Source organism: Solanum pennellii, chromosome 8 (genome assembly GCF_001406875.1).
Source record: "Solanum pennellii chromosome 8, SPENNV200".
NCBI lineage: Eukaryota > Viridiplantae > Streptophyta > Magnoliopsida > Solanales > Solanaceae > Solanum > Solanum pennellii.
In genome coordinates, this window is record NC_028644.1 from 51420496 (window position 1) to 51440818 (window position 20323).

At 33.3% G+C, this 20323-nt stretch overlaps 1 protein-coding gene, 1 non-coding gene and 1 pseudogene across 2 annotated transcripts; 2 read left to right on the forward strand and 1 right to left on the reverse strand.

Moving 5' to 3' along the window:
• Positions 1–4961: 4961 nt before the first annotated feature.
• TRNAS-GCU lies at positions 4962–5043 on the reverse strand. Its single transcript has one exon. It is a non-coding gene; the product is annotated as a tRNA-Ser (tRNA).
• A 55-nt stretch (positions 5044–5098) lies between these two features.
• Positions 5099–13846, forward strand: LOC107026840 (G-protein coupled receptor 1). Its single transcript, XM_015227930.2, has 9 exons — positions 5099–5392; positions 6735–6766; positions 6875–7044; positions 7192–7295; positions 11114–11215; positions 11336–11392; positions 11558–11701; positions 12177–12247; positions 13224–13846. Exons 1-9 carry the CDS (start codon positions 5210–5212, stop codon positions 13327–13329), a joined length of 969 nt encoding a protein of 322 aa, XP_015083416.1. The 5' UTR covers positions 5099–5209; the 3' UTR covers positions 13330–13846.
• Positions 13847–17320: 3474 nt separating this feature from the next.
• Positions 17321–18764, forward strand: LOC107027689 (annotated as a pseudogene).
• Positions 18765–20323: the final 1559 nt, after the last annotated feature.

Genomic DNA, 20323 nt, shown 5'->3' on the forward strand with positions numbered 1-20323 from the left:
GGGGAGGGGCGAGGAGGGGGGAGGGGCAAAGATGATGGCGTCAGTGATAACCTATGAGGAAGAATAAGAGTAACAGTAAAGGAATGGGGAAAGAAGACAAGAAGGGGATTTTTCTTATTTCTTTTCATTATATAATTTTTTTAATTGAATCTTTCGTCTTTACTCGCTTTTAAAGGCCTTTAACACACATTTCCTCCTATTCAACAAATAAATTTCACATAAGATTGGTCAACAATCAGAGGAGTTTAAAATAACATGTTATAATAATTTTAAGTGTTCGGCTGGCAAAGTCATGAGTAGAAGGGTCCAGGTGACAAATGAAGCCAAATACGAGGATCTCTCAGGTCATTCCGCCAATTGAGTTCTTGTTATCACTATAGATAAGAAGATAATTTGATGTTTGAATCTTGTAGAAATTTTAGAATTTATGTTATTGTTATACGAAATTCGAGATAATACGAGAAAATATAAACGCGAAAAACAAGACAACAGATTTACGTGGTTCACCAATAAATTGGCTACGTCCACGGGAAGAGGGAGAGCAGTTTTATTAAGGAGAGGCAAGAACAGAATTACAGAATAGGGTTTGTCATAGCGTCTATATATAGTGCTAAGCTACGCCCTAACAGACTTGGGCCCAAAATACAGAATTGACAGATAATTCAGGGCCCAATACAACAACATTGTATACCGTCGGGCATTCAACAGTTATAATGGGTCCGATTCAAGGCATTCAACAGTTATAAAATCATGACGGATACTTACCAAGACTTAGTAGGATTGAAGATAGCTCTCGAAAGTGTCGGGGTTGATATATGGTATATGTGCATTCTAAGCTAGTGTTTGACCATAGATTTCCAAATATTCTCGGCACATATTATTTGGGTGAAAATTTACCATGTGTTATAGTATTTGGGAAATATATTTTACTTTTTTAGAAAATTATGATTTATACCCATAAGTTTTAAAAACTATCAAAACTAACCTATGTTTGTATTACAAGTCAATTGGATCTTCTTTGCAACAAATAACAAGTAGTATCCATGACACTAAAACAATGTGGTAGTTTAGAGTGAGTGCAACAAACATCATTCCACATCGTGAAGTAGACGAAGCGCATGACTTTGTTATCCTGAGTCGATTGTTCATCATTTTCATCAATAACCATATCATCACTTTCATATTCACTGAATATTTCATCACTACTTTGGTGTTCACGTAAAAAATTATGTAATACAACGCAAACAACTACTATAGACGATGTTTTTATAAAAGATAAAAGTTTGGTGTAAAATTTTAATTTTCAAAAGATCCCAAATAATGAGATTTGACCCAAATACTAGAAAACAGTAGTATTTGAGAATTTAGGATATTTGTCAATATTTGTCAAATTATGATAAATTGTATGGACAAACACTGTTTGTCAGTTTTTTCCCCAAATATTATTTGGGAAATCTATGACCAAATGGGACCTAAGACTCGTGGAATGGTTTCGTAGACTCAGGTGAATTTCAAGTTTTAATTTCATTTTGAGAAAATCAGCAATTAAGTCGTAATACCTAACATATTTAGTCAAAATAACAACACTTTAAAATACTTATTTAAAATGTCAAAGTGACAATATTTTAACAAATAAAATGTATCCTAGTATAATTCATTTACCTTCCTTTTATTTCTCAAATTAGGCCCACTTTTGACTAAAAATAATAGGCTCCATCACCCGCTTTTCACTCTAAATATTTTTACCTAAATTCTATCATTTCTCTTTTTCTCTCTAAAGATTTCTTTCATTATTTCATATCCTCAAGTAACTTAAACCTTGTCTATTTTTTGCTTAAATAAAAATTCTCCATTTTTCTAAGAAATCTTAGAACGGAAAAGGGTCTAAAATACCCTCGAAGTATTGAAAATGGTACAAAAATACTATTCATCCATCTATTGGTTCCAAAATACCATTTTCACCCACCTATTGGCTCCAAAATACTTTTGTCATCCACCTTTAGGTTCAAAATTGACCAATTATTTAACGGTTTCAAATTTAAACTATTTAAATATTTTTTAAAATACTTGGTGCTCAACTATTGGATAAATTTAATTTATTAATCATTTATAAACCAACCCACAACCCACCTAATTAATAAACTATTTCTAATATCAAAATCGCCCTAAGCACTAATGAAATTACCGATTCCGTAAAATGACATTCAAAATTATTTGAGTCCGAATTGAAGCCCCAATTAAATTTAGGTTGAGCCGCTTATTTTAGGAGGACACATTCTATAGGATTTTGTTTCAAACTTGAATTCGAAATTTATGATTAAAGGTAAAGAAGTAGCACCTCTTGAATTAATTCATTCACTTTTTTAAATACAATTTTGTAAATATTTAATATTTATTTTAAATATTAAAAATTTAATCTATTCTTTTTTTAAAAAAGGTTTCTATTAAGTAACATCACACAATTGAGGCGAATGAATAATTAAGATGAACATAGTCAGACTTTTATGTTTATCGGTAATTTTTATTTAGACATTTGAATTATAATATGTTCTGATTGAGGACTTGAATGTATAATACTGTACTTCTATAGACATTTTCGACTCAAATTTTTAGTAACACTCATTGTAGTAGCTTTCCTGTTGTGCATTAGTAATGAGACATTTATTAATTGAGTGTGATTTAATTAGTAATGTGTGTGTAGTAGGTTGGTTAATAAATTAAATTAATAAGTTAAATTATAACAAATAGTTGAGCGCCGTGTATTAAAAGAATATTTAAATAGTTTAAATTTAAAATCGTTAAATAAGTGGTTAATTTTTAACCCAAAGGTGAATGAGAAGGGTATTTTGGAGCTAATAGGTGGATGGAGGGTAATTTTGTACCATTTCTGATACTTCAAGGGTATTTTAGGCCCTTTTCCGATCTTAGAAATCATTCAAAAGATTTTCAATCTTTGTCGAAGTATTGAGATACAAAAGTATTTTTATATGTTTTATAAATTAGATCTAGATTTGAATCTGGATCTTGAAGAAGTATCAGGTGAAGAAGTGTCATTTTTGAAGTGTCAATATTAGGATAAATCGCTCAAAAGTATTAAATTGGATCTGGAAGATGTGTCAGGTGAATAAGTGTCATTTTCGAACGTCAGCATTTGAAAAATTGATAAAACTGTTGAAGATCGGGTTGATGAAAAACAACGTTATGACATGTTGCATTTTGTATCTAAACTATCAAATTTTATTCTTTATTGTTTTTATTGTTTGTTGCATTTTGTATTCATTACCAAATTCATGTGTATCGTGCTAAAATTTAAGTTTTTTAGGTGTAACTTGTATTTATTTTGTAGGTGAAATTCATTTCAAATTATGTATATGTTTTATTTCGTATTAGATAAATAGTTTTACAGAATTTTGTATGCTATTCTAAATTAAGCTTAATACAATTTTATTTTTTTGTATATATTCTAACTATATGCCAACAAGTTTCGTATTTTTTGTGCTCATTTTGTATTTTAGTCTCATTTTGTATGTCAACAAGTGTTGAATTTCTTTTTTATTTTGTATTAATTCTAAGTGTTTGTCAACGAGTTTTAGATTTTTTATGCTCACTTTATATTTCAGTATCATCTTGTATTTCAATCTCACTTTGTATGCCAACAAGTTTTGTATTTTTTTTATATTAATTCTAAATGTATGCTGACAAGTTTATGTTTTTTGTGATCACTTTGTATTTCAATCTCACTTTGTAAGTCAATAAATTTTGTCTTTTTTTTTTTTAAATTCTGTATTCATTCTAAAATCTTCTTCACTGTCAACAACAATTTAAATCAATATACTTCAATTCAACACAGATTGAGTATTTTCAATAGAGAGTTAAAAATTAATATTGAAAATTTGAGATTTAAGGGAGAGAGAAGCAATATCAATTGTGGAACCAAATACGTATAATAAGAAAGAGATTTTGTAAATTTTAATCTCAAAAATAAAAGATGAAAAGAGCATAAGAGTAGTGAAAAAAAATCTAGGCCGACTTAAAGTTATACCAAAATTATGATTAGTAATTATGGTAATGTTGTTGGTTTAAATTTAAAAATTACCTTATTTGAAATATTATTTTCCTTGATTTCTCCATTCTATTATTAACTAATTGTATTTTTTAAAAATTAAACAAATGACAAAAATACATAAATCAACAATATAACAAATTAAATATTGACATCTTTAATAAATATTAAAAGTTCTGCTATGAGGCCCCATTAAATGTTAAAATATTGTTGTTTGAAAATTTTCACTTTATATTTACGAGCATAATCTAAGGCCCGTAGATGCTTTCACGGTCGGTAGGTTCAACCTGTAAAACTTAGATCCTAAAATTTGAGTATTGCTGAAAAATTGATTATAACTTTTTACTCTGGATTCAGATTAACAAACGATTCGTGGCATTGAAAATAATTCTCATAATTCTTTAATATGATAGGTAATGAGCAAAGAGATATGGTGGTTTGAAGTTGATCCTTGCATGAACTACTTATGATCCGAAACCATATCTGCTAGAAGTTCCTTATGACCCTAAAGCATATCTAATACTGTACTTGAAAATAGACCTTAACACATGAACAAGTAGGACATCACCAAGTTCAAGATGATACACTTAATGACGAAAGGTTCAAATATTTACATTGAATTTGTAAGGTGTTACACAAATAAATCTATCAAAACTATCCCCTTTTTAATACAATCTTAACCAATAAATAAAAGTTCAAAACAAAGGTATATAATACACTATCACAAAATTATTCTAAAAAAATTAAAATTAAACATTAGTTAATATAATCCCACATAGTACAAACTTGATTTAAATTTGGTTGGTTGAAGTAAGAATTAATAATTTAAAGATTTATAAAAGTAATAATATGAAATAAATGATGATATAAAAGAATTCTTTCTTTAAGAAAAATTTAACGTCGCCTGAGAGATTCGAACTCTCGCGGGGAAACCCCATGTACTTAGCAGGCACACGCCTTAACCACTCGGCCAAAGCGACGCTTGTTTAGCAACGCATATAGTATTATATATTACCAAAGTAAGTGACAATATATTCCATGTAGAGCCCCTGGATTTCCATATTGCAGTTCACCATTTTTGCTTACTTCGATCCCAAGCTTTTATTGATCTGGACGGGATATTTGCGATTGTTTAGTGTAATCGGAATGGCAACTGTAAAAGCAGTGATGGGGAATTTGACGGTGGCAGAACGACAACTACTCACGGCAGTGAATAGCGGAGCATCAAGTCTATCATTCGTCGGTTCTGGATTTATAGTACTCTGTTATTTGCTTTTCAAAGACCTTCGCAAGTTCTCCTTCAAACTTGTCTTCTACCTCGCTTTATCTGTGAGTAAAATTACTTTTTCTTTTTCACTACTTATTAGGGTTTTGCTTTGTTCTGTTCATTAGCTCTTGAGAAATTTTGTTTACGTTTTCTTTGCTATGTAGATCAGTGAGCTAGGATGTTTCCGAAGGAAATACTTAGTTATAGAAAAGAATGATGGGAACATGTATATAGTCAAAATGCTTATTGCCTTTTCAATTAAGCAAGTATATTAATCCGATGCAAAATATGGAAAATCTTTGCGAAAGATGGAGAAATGTATTTGGAAGTAGTATATAAAAAGAGAAGAAGAAGAAAACTTAAGAGAGAAGAAAGAACATGGAAGAAGTTGATATCCATGTGAGTTGCCTGATTGATATACATTTCTCACAGTCTGTCGTCCCACAGTGGGTAATTCTATCATTTCATCAAATGTAAGTTGCTGACTTGCTACTATATGATGAGAACTTAAACTAGTGCTAGTAGCTCTGATGGAAATGATGTTCACTCTATCTTTTACTAAAATTATAACTCTAAACAAGCAGTTGTTCCATCTGCTAGGGCTTCTCAAAGCTTTGATATCAAGGGATCTTTTTATTTGGCAAGTAATGCTAGTTGTAACTTAAAAAAGAAGAAAAAGATAAATGCATACTTTGAAAAGTTAAAAGAAGATGAAGAACAAGAAAAAAGTTGGTATGCATATTGGTTATTTAGGATTCGTTATTGTATTTTGACTGCACCTTGCCAGATTCTCGTGTTCTCTCTTTCACAGTGATTTGATTCAATCTGATATCAGTTTTGATTTTTGGATCAAATGGATGTAGCTTCGGCATGATCTAGAACTTGAATTTGTTTGCTAGTAGCTTTAATGGAAAGGAAGTTGACTCTATGATTCAAATGTGTTACTTCAACAGCTTAAGATTAATCAATCATCTCATAACCTTGGATAGAGTAGTATATCTCTGAGCATTTTATTGGGTAAGATACCAGATTGGAGTTTGCTAAATTTACTCTGCTTTAAGTTTATTTGTTCCTTCTTTGTTAATTATGTGAAAGGAGATTGTTGCGGTGCTTACTCAAACCAAATGACTAATGGGAAGTACTCAATCAATAGAATAGAAGAATAGGAAGAAAAATACATCTAGTATAATTGCATAAATGGTAATCATAATGGTATGTGCCTATCAAGAACATTGATTGCTAAGATGCTTCCTTATTATATTATGGCTTGTAATCTTTCATACATAGGCTTTGCTATAATGCTTTATCTTTCTGCTGATTAAGTTCCTCACATTTCCAGCCTTCTTCTAATTCATTTGCTTCTGCTTTAAGATAATAGTAATAAGTACGTCATTTTGAGTGCAGGACATGTGCTGCAGTTTCTTCAGCATAATTGGGTATGGTCACTCCCATCTACAAGCATTTGTTGCAGGCTTCCAGTGAATTTTCGTTTTAAATGGTTCCATAGCATTTATTAACCGTGAGTTCTTTTTTTGTTCATGTAGGGATCCTTCCAAAGGGTTCTTCTGTTATGCTCAGGGATATACAACACATTTCTTCTGCCTAGCGTCTTTCTTGTGGACAACAACAATTGCCTTTACTCTTCACCGGACAGTTGTTAGACATAAGACGGATGTTGAAGATTTGGAGCCAATGTTTCATTTATATGTTTGGGGTATCTTTTGATTAGAGAAAACAAATTGGATTCTATAGTTGGTTACTGTGGTTCCTTTCTCTCTTTCTGAATGCATTTGTTTTGATTGGCAGCTTCTTGAAGGTTTTTTCTTTCTTCATCCTGTTTATATGCGGATGGTTCTTGCAGGAACTTCAGGAGTAATGACAGTTATAAGATCAATTGCCAATAATCATGAACATCTAAGTCGGCTGGGCACTTGGTGTTGGGCACAAACAGGACACACAGGAAAGGCAAGTATTTAATGATGATAGTTTAAAGCTCTTTTACTATGTAATTTTTCATGGTAATTTCTGTTGTTTGTCATCTCTGTAGTTTTAATAACTTCAAAAATGGTGATAATGTTCTTCTGTTATATTATCCAAAAAAATGTTAAAGTTTTGAAGTACTGAAAAGCTCATGGATATAGGAGTTCTTTCATTTTCATGAATAAAGTCGATGTGTCAAATAAATGCAGTGCCATTGATTGTTGAAGGAATTCTTACATTTTATCTCTTATTTTAGTTCTTTTCCTTTGAAGGAGAAAAGAACAGGAGACTATTATGATTTTGGTAAAATGGTCCTGACAAGTTTGAAACAGACTATAAAATGAAGTTCGTAATGTGTCAAAAATAGTATGAAAATTATCGTATCCCCAGGGGTTGGTTCAAACAATATTCAATTGGCTTATCACTATCAGGAGCATTAATTCTTTAGACTAAGATGGTTCTACACCACAAGTAACCGTCTAGAATTGTAAAAATTGATCATGTAAATGTTGAGAGTTGAGCAATAGCAATTAACTGTCAATGAGAAAAGTAAGGGCAATTAACAAGGCATGTGCAAGATAGTTATTTGGGATCTAACTTTGCTCAAGATTCATTTCTAAGGTTTTATTGATTCTCATGTATTCAACGGTTGAGTAGATTATTTTTGTAGTTAAGATTCTTTTTCTGTGTGATCTTAATCTTTGTGTTTAAATTAATGGAAAGCCTGTGAACATATGAAAGAAAACACTAGTGAGTTTAGCCTCAAGAAAAACCTCTCATGAATTTTTTCCTATGTTGGTTAACTCAACAATTCAAGAGGCTCTTTTGATTATGTTGGGAAAAAAAGGGCAGCCCGGTGCAGTAAAGCTCCTGCTATGCACAGGGTCCGGGAAGGGTCCATCAATAAAATGTATAGATATTTACTTAAATTATTCCTCTTTCCATTTTTCTCTTTCGATTAGATAAATACTGAATAACTCCATAATTCAATTCAAAACTTCATTAACGAATTCAAGCAATTAAACAAGAGTTCAATGCACAAATAACATTCAAAATACCAGGTATATTAAAATCCTAAGAGAAACTACTCTACAGATGAAATGAAAGATATTCTCTTGAAGGCATGAATATTCCATGATCAGATTCATAACTCTATTAACGAATTCAAGCAATTAAACAAGAGGCCAATCCACAGATAACATTCAAAACAACATGTATGGTTAAACCTCAAGGGAAAACTACTTCATAGATGAAAATAAATATATTGTCTTAAAGGCATGAAAACGAGAAAACATTCAACCAACTTTCAACCCAAACTTGCGTATGTATTGTTGACGGAAAAAAAAAAGAACCATTGTGCTTCCTAGCCTTAGCCGCTCTCTCAATCCTCCGAAAGTCCCTTTTAAATTGTGTTTTTGATGTATTATATCGTGTACTGACAACCCTGCACCAAAATACCTTTAATGCGGCGAAGTGGAAAAACAACAACATCAGTGTAATCTCATAAGTGGTTTATGAGGAGGGTAGAACGTACACAACCTCCCCCCTGCCTCTTAGGGATAGAGGGGTCTTATCTGATAGATCCTTGGCTCAAAAAAAACATCTCAAAGCAGTTTGAAAAAGAGAAAACTAAATGAAAAGCAGTAAAAACAACGAAATGGCTCTGGGAAACATTACATAATATACAAAAAAGAACAGTTTTAACAACGAACTAATGTGATAATCAAAGCGCAAAAATCACAACGGTAACTAATCGAAGTGGAAAAACATGGGTAAGAAAATGAACTGATACGTCACGATTTGCGGTACCCCATGCGACTCGGCCAGAGGGACTTCTAGAGCCTTGTGCAAATAGACTTCTGCCATCAAAATACCTGTTGCGATGCGACTTAGGCAATATTTTCAGCTTCCTTTTTTTTTCTTCAACTTTTGTATATGCATATTGGTCCTTCAACCCCAAACTTGAAGGCAGTTAGATTTTTTGGACTTCTACTCAAATTTCGAAGCTCCTAAGAGTCTGATTTAGCTTTGAAATTGCTTCTATGCTCAGAAATCAAGTCCTACAAAATAAAATTCATGTAATAAGTATAAAATACTAATAGTCTATGTGAGAAATATTGAAAAAGAATATTATTGAATTGTTGTTGTGTCTACATTATTACATGAGACCCTATTTATAGACCATGGAATACAATCCGTTATCAAGTAGGACACTATTTAGTATTCCTATTCTTATTCTAATTGGATTGTATAAACATATTCCTATTCTAATAGGATTGTATAAACCAATTCCTATTCTAATAGGATTTTATAAACCAATTCCTATTTCAATAGGATTATATAAGCCTAATCCTATTATAACACTCTCCCTCAAGCTAGTGCATACAATTCATGTACCTATCTTGTTACAAATGTAATTAACACGAGGACCGATGAGGGGCTTGGTGTGAGATATTCGCAAGTTGATCAGCCGACTTCACAAAATTGACAGTCAATCTCAATGTGCTTGTCTTTTCATTAAATACTGGATTTGGTGCCTAATGTCAGTAAAGACTGCTTCAAACCATAGAGTGACTCACATAATCGACATACAAGGCTACTAAACTCCCCTGAGCAACAAAGTGCTCAAAACCTAGTATAAAGTATATAGTTCATGTTGGAATCAATAGATGAGTTGATATCAAACAAGTCACTGAAAAACTGGTTGGAACATGCTCATATGCCGGAGTATTAGATTTGATGGCTAAAAGTGGTTACAATCTAAGGAATAAAATTATATAGGTAGGGTCGGAATGATGTCACGACCCAACTAGAAAATAAAAATTAAATAGGATAGTTCAAATTGATGGAACGACCCCGTTGAAAAAGAGAAATAATATGGGTAGTATCGGAATGATGGCACGACCCTTGATAAAAAGAGAAATTATATGGGTAGGATTGGAATGATGGCATAAACCTACGCAAATCAAATTTGAGGAGTCACTGGAAAGACGAATGGAACTACGCTAATTAAATCTGAGGAGTAACCGAAAAACAGACGAGGCTATGCAACTCAGATATGAGAAAGTAGTTCGAAAGATAGACCCACGGTACTAGGAAAATTAAATATTAGAAGTTGTCCGGAGAGATGCACGGTGCTACACAAATAAGATATGCAAAAAAAAGGTAGTCACCAGAAGGATGTCATGGTGCTACACAAATTGAATATGAAAAAGTAGTCACCGGAATGATGGTGTGGTGCTTACCCAAATTAGATATGAGAAAATAGTCACCAGAAAGATACAGGGTGACCCAACTTTTGCTGACACAATCAATAGCCGGACGGGCGGCATATATAAGTAATCCGCCGACAGCAGAAGCTCTTTGATTTTCTACCAAGAGCGTAGAGGCTCTGATACCATATGAGAAATATTTGAAAAAGAATATCAGTAAATTGTTGTTGTCCCTACATTATTACATGAGACCCTATTTATAGACCATAGAATACAATCCTTTATCAAGTAGGACTATTAGTATTCCTATTCCTATTCTAATTGGATTGTATAAACATATTCCTATTCTAATAGGATTGTATAAACCTATTCCTATTTCAATAGGATTATATAAACCTATTCCTATTCTAATAGTCTTACTCAACACAATTTAAGTGTACCAATGAAGACATGAAATGTAGCCAAAAGCCCTTTTTCTAGCCTACCATCAGGTCTAGATTGATGTTTGCATTCGAGTTGTTTGGGATATATTATGCTTTAGTCTGACATAACTTCTGTCATATTTAATCTTTCCTATGTTCATCACTGCAGGTGGTACACTTCATAACATTTTATGCACCTCTTTGGGGTGCCATTCTTTTTAACGGTGTCACCTATTTTCAAGTGATACGGATGCTAAACAATGCAACTCGTGTATGTGGTCGTTACCTTTATCCTTAATTATTTACGCATTCCTTTATTGGTTCATGAAGATTTGGGTTCTGGAAAATAATTTGTGACATTTCAAGTACGCTGATGCTTCTAATACTCCAGATGGCAGTGGGCATGTCAGAGAGGTCATACCAACCAGATCCACGGTCAGACATGAAGGTATGCAGAGCTTCCTCTCCTATCTCGAAGTAAATCAAAATAATAACTTATAAGAGTATGGGGTAGAAAATGAATGGCTTCGGGTGAAGTTCGGACACCATCTCCTTTTCTTTTCTTGCTATTTGCCTCTTTATATTAACTGTTATGCTGTTGGACATCTCGCAGGCACTGAATCGTTGGGGTTACTATCCCCTCATTCTTATTGGATCATGGTTTTTTGGTACAATCAACCGTATACATGACGTTATTGAACCAGGTCATAAGATCTTTTGGCTTTCTGTTCTTGATGTTGGAATGGCACAGCTCATGGTAAATCCTATTATCTATAGATGAATTCTCTCTTTTCTCTTTTCTTTGATGTGCTTGGGTAAGGTGTGTGGTGGGAACTTCCACTCTTTGATAAGTATTTTATTCCGTTGTTACCATATAGATTGCAAGCAGGTATAGACATGTTGGTAAATAGTGTTAACAATCAAAACCTCTCTGGATGGAATGACTTGGATCCTCTGTTTCCACCAAGCTTATCCACAGAATGTCAAGAGCGATGCCACCAAGTGGTTACTTTAATTAGTTGGTGATATTCTGAATTGGTTACATTGTTTAATCAACAAAAAAGTTGATTAGTTTAGTTTAAGTGTCTGTATCCATGAATTGGTGGGATTCTCAGTTGATAGGAACTTATCTCTGACTTTATGTTGATGCTTAGTTTTGATCTACTTTCCTTTTAACAACTCTGACACTAAAAATATTTTCTTTCTTGACAAATCTTCTATGCTCTGTTTAGGGTCTCTTCAACTCAATAGCATACGGCCTTAACAGCTCAGTCCGTAGAGCAATTTACGAGAGATTGGATCTGTAAGTCTTCATTTTTACACAATTTTTTCAACAGTAAGTGTTCTGTAAGCCTAGAAAAGGGGGGGAGGGGGGACATGTCACATACGTTTGGTTCCATCTTTTTACCTTCTTTCCTTTATCTTGGGTAGTGCCAATGCTAATATGCTTGTTTGTTTCATCAGTAGTCATTTGGTTTCAAGAGATTGTATCTTCGTTAAAAACTTAAAAATTGCTCCTAATGTCAAGGAGCCTTTGTTCAATATTTTAATAGAGTTGGTTAAGTTGTCCTTGTTGCATGATCATTACTCCATCTGTCCCAATTTATGTGATGCACTTTGACTTGGTAGGAGTTTAAGAAAGAAAAATGTACAACTCACAAACAGAATGAATAGATCGAACTGAACTACAGTGGAGATTCTACTATTCTCAACCTGAAATGGAGAAAGAAGAAGAGAGCAATCTGAGGGAGAACGATAGAATGGGAATCTCAAAACCTATTGCTGTAATCAAAGAACATTATATACGAAGAATTAGTAACCGACTAATCTAACTAATATTGAAAACTAACTGAGATGACAGTTAGTTGTAACTAACTGTGACTTATCCCGACTCTCAGCTAACTAAGGTACAGTGAATTAAAAGCTAAATGTACAAATATATTAAGTATGTAGCTCTTAATAAAACATTTTTAAAACAAGTCATCGATATCTGTGTGAACTATAAATCATGTCATTATACAATGAGAAGTTTAAATTTTATAGTAAGTTGTTTCTATGCTTAAAAAAGGTACCAGTACTTTTGGGACAAACTAAAAAAAGAAGTGAATCACTAGGAAGCTATCTTCCAAAGAACAATAATAAAAAAATTATACCTACTGTATGGCCTCATTACATTTCTTGAAGCGACGAAAATGCACAGTAGTTTCTAACTTCTTATTACTCAATCACCTTAGTGTTGTTTCTCTTAAGTTTATGTTTTAATCTGTATCATTTTCCAGGTTACCTGAATGGTCTCAAAGATGGCTTCCTAAGAGCTCAAGGTCAAGAGGCCAACAACAAGACGACAGTGAATTAGTCTCTCTAAAGATTCAAGATCAGCAATAACAATTTTATGCTTGTACAGTCATCTCAATGATTCTGCCGCCCTTTTTCATAATTGGACCAGATTGACAATTGATAACTGCATTGTGACAGACAGGGATGCTCTCCATTGCTTCAGCCCGGGTTTTGTGCTCACGTACTTTTACTGATCCTCCTCTGCACCATATGCTAATTGCTTGTTGCTCCTTTTTGATTGCTCGAGCATACTAATTCACCAACTTTGTTATTGATACCGAAGAATGTTAGTGTGATCAATAGAATACATATGATCTGATATGGGCTGATGCTAAGTCTTCTGGTATAGGCAAGGCATACTATATGTTTATTGATGTGTCGAAGCAGAGAACATTTGTTTACTGATTTATTTGTTGCGTCTATTCGATTTACTACAGTTATTGGCTCTTGCTACTTATCTTCTCTAACTCAGCATAGACTCTCCTTTCCAGTTTGTTTGGATGGTTAGCAATTGTATTGTATTGTACAATATAATATTTTATATTTATTTTGATTTTTACTTAAATTTTATTGTATTATATTACTAAATTCATCATTGCATAATGACAAGAAGTTCCATTTTATGTATCGATTGCTTTGGTGTATGTGTCCTCACCTTCTTTGAGTTAATTTTGGATTGTTTAGGAACAAAGAAAGATTTGGCTTTCTCCTAAGGGGAAACTATGCCTATAAAAGCAAAATAATTACAGATAAATACTCCTTCGCGGTTAATACCCCAAGTTTTTGTATTTCACAGTTTTCCATCTTCCCCAATTCTTAAAGCAAAATAATTACAAAGAAATATTTTACGGTTATAAAATAAGGAGCTAATAAATTAATAATAATAAACTAAAATAAGAATAAATAAAGAGAGTGTATATTGATGTATGCCAAACTTTTTTCTTATTTATATTTGAAAATGTAATACCGATTTATAGTGGTAATTGGAAAGGTGAAACTGGATCATAATTTGCCAAGTGTTGATGGTGTCCACATGTCATACATATTTGTTTTACAAGTAACTTATATCTGGCAATGGTATATTTGCCTTGCAAATGACTTACATATTTATAGTGGTAATTGGAAAGGTGAAACTGGATCATAATTTGCTTAGAGGGGGGGTCAAACTTCTTGAATAAAAAGAATATAATTAACAAAATTATTGGAATCGTTCCGAAGAGAATATGTGTCCCGGCACTGCACAAATAAGATCCGGTTATATATCATATATGTGGGTACATATTGTGTATCAAGAACGTTGATGGTGTCCACATGTCATACATATTTGTTTTACAAGTAACTTATATCTGGCAATGGTATATTTGTCTTGCAAATGACTTACATGTGGCAATGGTACATTTGCCTTGCAACATTTGGCAGTGACCATTATTTTATAACACTCTCCTTGGATGTCTATGTAAATAAAAAGTTGAAAACAAATATACATTGACATTCACAATACGTTTTACTTGCTGCCTCATTAAAAACCTTTCTAGGAAAATTCAGTGGGACAAAACCTAGACTAAGGAAAAAAGAGTGCAACGCATATTTTACTCCCTCTGATAAAGACCACGATTCAGATGCTTAAGTCTTCGCATTCCAATCTTTTGTACCATCTTTTCAAGAGTTGATGCTGGTAAAGATTTGGTGAATAAATCTGTTGGATTATCATTTGAACGAATTTGATGTACATCAATATCACCGTTCTTCTAGAGATCATGTGTAAAGAATTGTTTTGGTGAGATATGTTTCATTCTATCACCTTTTATGAAGCCTCCTCTTAATTGAGCTATGCATGCAACATTGTCTTCAAAGAGAACTGTGGGTACCTTGACATCACATTTTAAACCACATTTTTCTTTGATAAAATGTATAACTGATCAACCATACACATTCTCTACTTGCTTCATGAATGGCTATTATCTCAGCATGATTTGAGGAAGTAGCGACTATGGACTACTTCGTAGATCGTCATGATATAGCAGTATCTCCGTATGTGAACAAATAGCCTGTTTGAGATCGAGCTTTATGTGGGTCATATAAATAACCTGCATCTGCATGACCAACAAGATTCACACTATCTTTGTTAGTATAAAATAGACCCATATCACTAGTCCGTTTTTAAAATCGCAATATATGTTTAACTCCATTCCAGTGTCTTCGTGTAGGAGAAAAATAAATCTTTATAATAAATTAACAGAAAATGCTATGTCAGGTCTCGTAGAATTAGCAAGATACATAAGTGCGCCAATTGCACTAAGATAAGGTACTTCAGGACTAAGAGGTTCCTCGTTCTCTTCTTGAGGTCGAATGGATCTTTACTCACTTCAAGTGATCATACAATCATCAAAGTGCTTAATGGATGTGCTTTGTCCATGTAAAATCGTTTCAAGATTTTCTCAGTATATGCATATTGATGGATGAAGACCCCGTCTACTAAATGTTCAATTTGTAGACCAAGACAGTTTTGTCTTTCCAATGTCTTTCATCTCAATTTTTTTTTCGATATTCAATTGCCATTTGGACCTCTTCTAGAGTTCCAATGAGATTAATGTCATCAACATAAACTGCAAGAATAAAAAACTCTGACGTTGTTTTCTTAATAAAAATGAAAGGATAAATGACATTATTTATATAATATTGTTTTATCAAGTACTCACTGAGGCGATTATACCACATGTGTCCTGATTGTTTTAAGCTATATAATGACTTTTGTAATCTGATTGAACGCATTTCTCGAGGTTTTGAACTATATGCTTTAGGCATTTTAAGTCCTTCTAGAATTTTCATATAAATTTCATTATGAAGTAAACCATAAAAATAAGCTGTAACCACATCCATCAGATGTATTTCAAGATTTTCTAGAACTGCTAAACTGATGAGATGTCGAAAAGTTATTGCATCCATAATTGGTGAATATGTTTTTTCATAGTCGACACCAGGTCGTTGAGAGAATCCTTGTGCAATCCTTGTATTTTACAATTCATTTCTCTCATTTCTCCTTCGCACAAAAGCCCATTTATATAGCAAATCGATTTTACATTATTAGGGATTCGGACTATAGGTCCAAAAACCTCATATTTAGCAAGTGAGTCTTATTCTGATTGAATTGCCTCTTGGCATTTTGGCCAATCACATCTTCGTCGACATTCTTCGACAGATAACAGTTCAAGATTATCACTATCTTGCATACTGTTAAGTGCAACATTATATGCCAAAACACTATTGAAACTTATTTCATCAACCGTAGAACTTATTGAAAGTTCTTCGTTCACTTGATTCTCGGGTTCACTGATCTCTCCAGAAATATTTGGATTAATCAGATCTTGAATCGTATCTTCATGAGATTCTTTTGTAGTGTCATTTTTCATACTTATTTTTCTAGGATTTTTATCATGTGTCACATCCGGGTTTACCCCCTAGATGTAACCGGTGTCGTCGCCCTCTTAGAGGACTAAGACTAGCCTCTTTGTTTACATCATCACATTCATAAGTTGAATTTAGCGAAAAATTTAAAACTTTTATTACTTCTACTTGGAGGTTTACATAGACCTCTACATACACATAATATATATATATATATATATATATGTATATATATATATATATATATATATATACATATATATCGAGTATACATAGACCCTTCGTATTGGAAGATTACATAGCCTTCTACTTTTATTGCACATATACATATATGTAAGATAGAACATAGTCTTAAGGATTATCTCATCTCATACCATCTAAACGATCATAGCGATTTGGACATAGCCCTACATCAATGTAAAGAACCATATATAGGCTTATACAAATCGTACTCAAATGAAAGTGGAATGAACATAAGAGTCTTAGAAAAACAAAGCAACTTCATAAGCAAGATACCCTCGAAAAGTGAGGACCTGCCCACTTGGATGGTAGAAAATATCAAAGTTTTCTTTAAGTCATCTCAAATGAGCCTTCAACGACCGGAACCTAAAAGGTTTGAGAAAAAAAGGAGAAAATGGGGTTAGTACGCCACTTGTATAAGTATGAAACCACATGCACATATAAGCTCAAAATATGCTAAAGAAGAACATTTAGTTAAAGCATGCTGTTTACCCTTTAAAAGTCTTATGCATAGTCAAGCAAGTCATACCAAGTAACGAAACATGCTTACTAACTCAAACAAGTAATATGCATATTATCATACTTGAACCCATAATCTACTACAATCCTATCATCAAGGAATAACATCACATGCATGAATAAGAGTACATTTCATTATAACAAAGCAAGACAAATACCCACGAACCTCTATCAAGTCAACAAATGAAGTGACCAAGCAAAGTCCCATAACCTTACTCAATAAAGTAACCCAACAAGAATCATGACTAACACCCTACTTCATATAACATGGCATTTGAACATACATTTCATCTTACTTCAACAATATAAACCAACATGTACTCATAAGTGAACTAGTCAACATATAATATTAAGAGGAAAGACATAAATATACCATCGAAATTGTCTCATATTTGCATAAAGACACCTAAACTTTCAAAGTGTCCTATCACCCCACTAAACAACTATATATCGTTGTAAATGGGTCATTTTTACCCATTCCCCCTTCTGGGTTGTCTACACTCACGTTAGGCGCGTCATGGACCAGTTTTCACTTTCATTGACCAGTTTAAAAGTGCTACATGTCATTTCTTTTCTTTATTATTAATTATTTAATCAATTTATGTCATCTTCCCCAATTTAAACCCAAAATAGATGTGGTAGCCCTAATATTTTGATTTTCATAGCAAGAACTATGTTGTTTCGAATTTCAAAGGTGTGACGCCTGAGTTGGTTGACACTCGTTATGCTGTTTTAGTTTTGATTATTCCGAGTGCAAATGATGATTGAAGCCATAATGTGATGGAGATAGTGGAAGTAGTTGCTGATCAGGTGGTTGTGGCCCTATCCCATGCGACGATTCTTGAAGAGTCACAATTAATGAGGGAGAAACTAGAAGCGAGAAACGGTTTGCTGCAACAGGCTAAGGAGAATGCCGTGAAGGCAAGCCAGACAAAGAATTCATTTAAGAAGGTAATGAACAATGGGATGATACGACCAATGCACTCGATTTTGGGGTTGCTTTCCATACTTCAAGATGAGAACACAAGCTCTAACCAGAAGATTATTATTATCGACACAATGGTGAGAACGAGCAATGTTCTGTTAAATTTAATAAATGATGCAATGGATATACCTGACAAAGACGAAGGGAGATTCCCAGTAAAGATGATGTCGTTTCAGTTGCATTCACTTATCAGAGAGGCTTCTTGTCTTGTTAAGTGGGTGTGTGTTTTTAAGGACTTTGGCTTTTCCATGGATGTTCCCAGTTCTTTACCTAATCTGGTGATGGGTGATGAGAAGAGAACATAGACGATTTTTCTTCAAAAGATAAGGGTCGGGTCGGGTTAATCTATCCTAGGGAGTGAGCAACACGCGCACGATGTAGACGAGGGAATGGGTAAAAATGATCCATTTACAATGATATATAGTTGTTTAGTGGGGTGATAGGACACTTTTAAAGTTTTGGTGTCTTTATGAAAATATGGGACAACTTCGATGGTGTATTTATGTCTTTTCTCTAGTATTAATAATGTGCAAGTTCTTCATATACATATCATAAATTATCATAAGCATAAACATACATAAGAACATCCTCCTAAGACTCCCCTCAAGGCTTACTAGTGCAATGCTTAGGTAGAGTCCCATACCCCTACCTAGACCAAGCTAGACCCCTTAAGTTGTCCTAGTTAGAGTTCAATCCTTTAATTCATTTTACTTTTAGGGAACATCTTGCCCTAACCGACATAGACCACATGAGTTAGTGTGGGATCTGTTGTCATAAAACCCTACACCGAAGAAAGGCGGATTACTTGCCAAGGTAGTACCAAAACATAAAATATAGCAACTACGTGGATCCACTAGCTAGTATTCCTATGGGGGCAACATAGTTCAAGAACTAGGAGATATTGTTGGGACCCTCTTTATGCTCCATGCACTGTAGTCTCCAATCTCAAGAGTACTTTAGTGCTCCTACCTTCTCTATGTGGGAAGGGACACTCCTCAATCTAGTTCACTCGGTGATAAGCTAGAGTCCCTTTTTGAAATGTCTTTAAGCCTTATTTATCAATCATAGCCTAGTTTAGGTCATAGCGTATACCCTTGTATAATCATCATCATCAATAGCTCAATAAGAATTGTATGAGTATTAGTTCTTTCATTACAATTCATATAAGTGAGGGAGCACATTAGCATTTCATATCATAATAATGCACATTGATAGTCATCACCATCGTTGTAACATATACACCTTAATCAAACTCACAACATAGTCAAGACATTTCAATTCAACCATCATACCATCCTATCAATCCTAATACAAGACTTACTCCAATATGACATCATGACTTAACCACAATTAATCACAATTGGATTGAATATAGATATCACAATACTTACCAAGTATCCATCATAGTTCATCATTTAGGTCTTACCATAAATCCTCAATTCAATCCAATTTATATGTACCACATCATAATTCAATAATCAACATGATAATAAGGCTAGAAGAGTCAATACACCATAATTCAATATTAAATTAAAGCTTAACATAAGATACTTAGGTGAATTCTCATAACCTAGATCACTTCCTAAGAACTAGTATGAAAGACTACAAATCTTTCTAATTTTTTCATTATTAATGTAACAATATCATCTAATAGTGATTTAACCAATAATCAAGTCAATTGAATCGATCACAACCCAATTCACGTCAAGATGAAACCTAGGGTTAAGGGTTAAGGGTTAAGGGTTAAGGATCATGCTCTTCAATTTAGACCAAACCATCACAAATTATCATAATCAAGTTAAAATACATGTTAATATAGTCATTATATCCTAAAGAAACCATAAACAACTCAGTTCATGACATCAAATTCGTAATTGAATGAAACCCACTTGA

Coding starts and splice junctions, on each gene's coding strand:
- LOC107026840 (XM_015227930.2), top strand. CDS start 5,210: ATGGCAACTGTAAAAGCAGTGATGGGGAATTTGACGGTGGCAGAACGA. Junction 6,767..6,874: donor AGTTTCTTCAGCATAATTGG/GTATGGTCACTC, acceptor TTGTTCATGTAG/GGATCCTTCCAAAGGGTTCT. Junction 11,216..11,335: donor TGCTAAACAATGCAACTCGT/GTATGTGGTCGT, acceptor CTAATACTCCAG/ATGGCAGTGGGCATGTCAGA.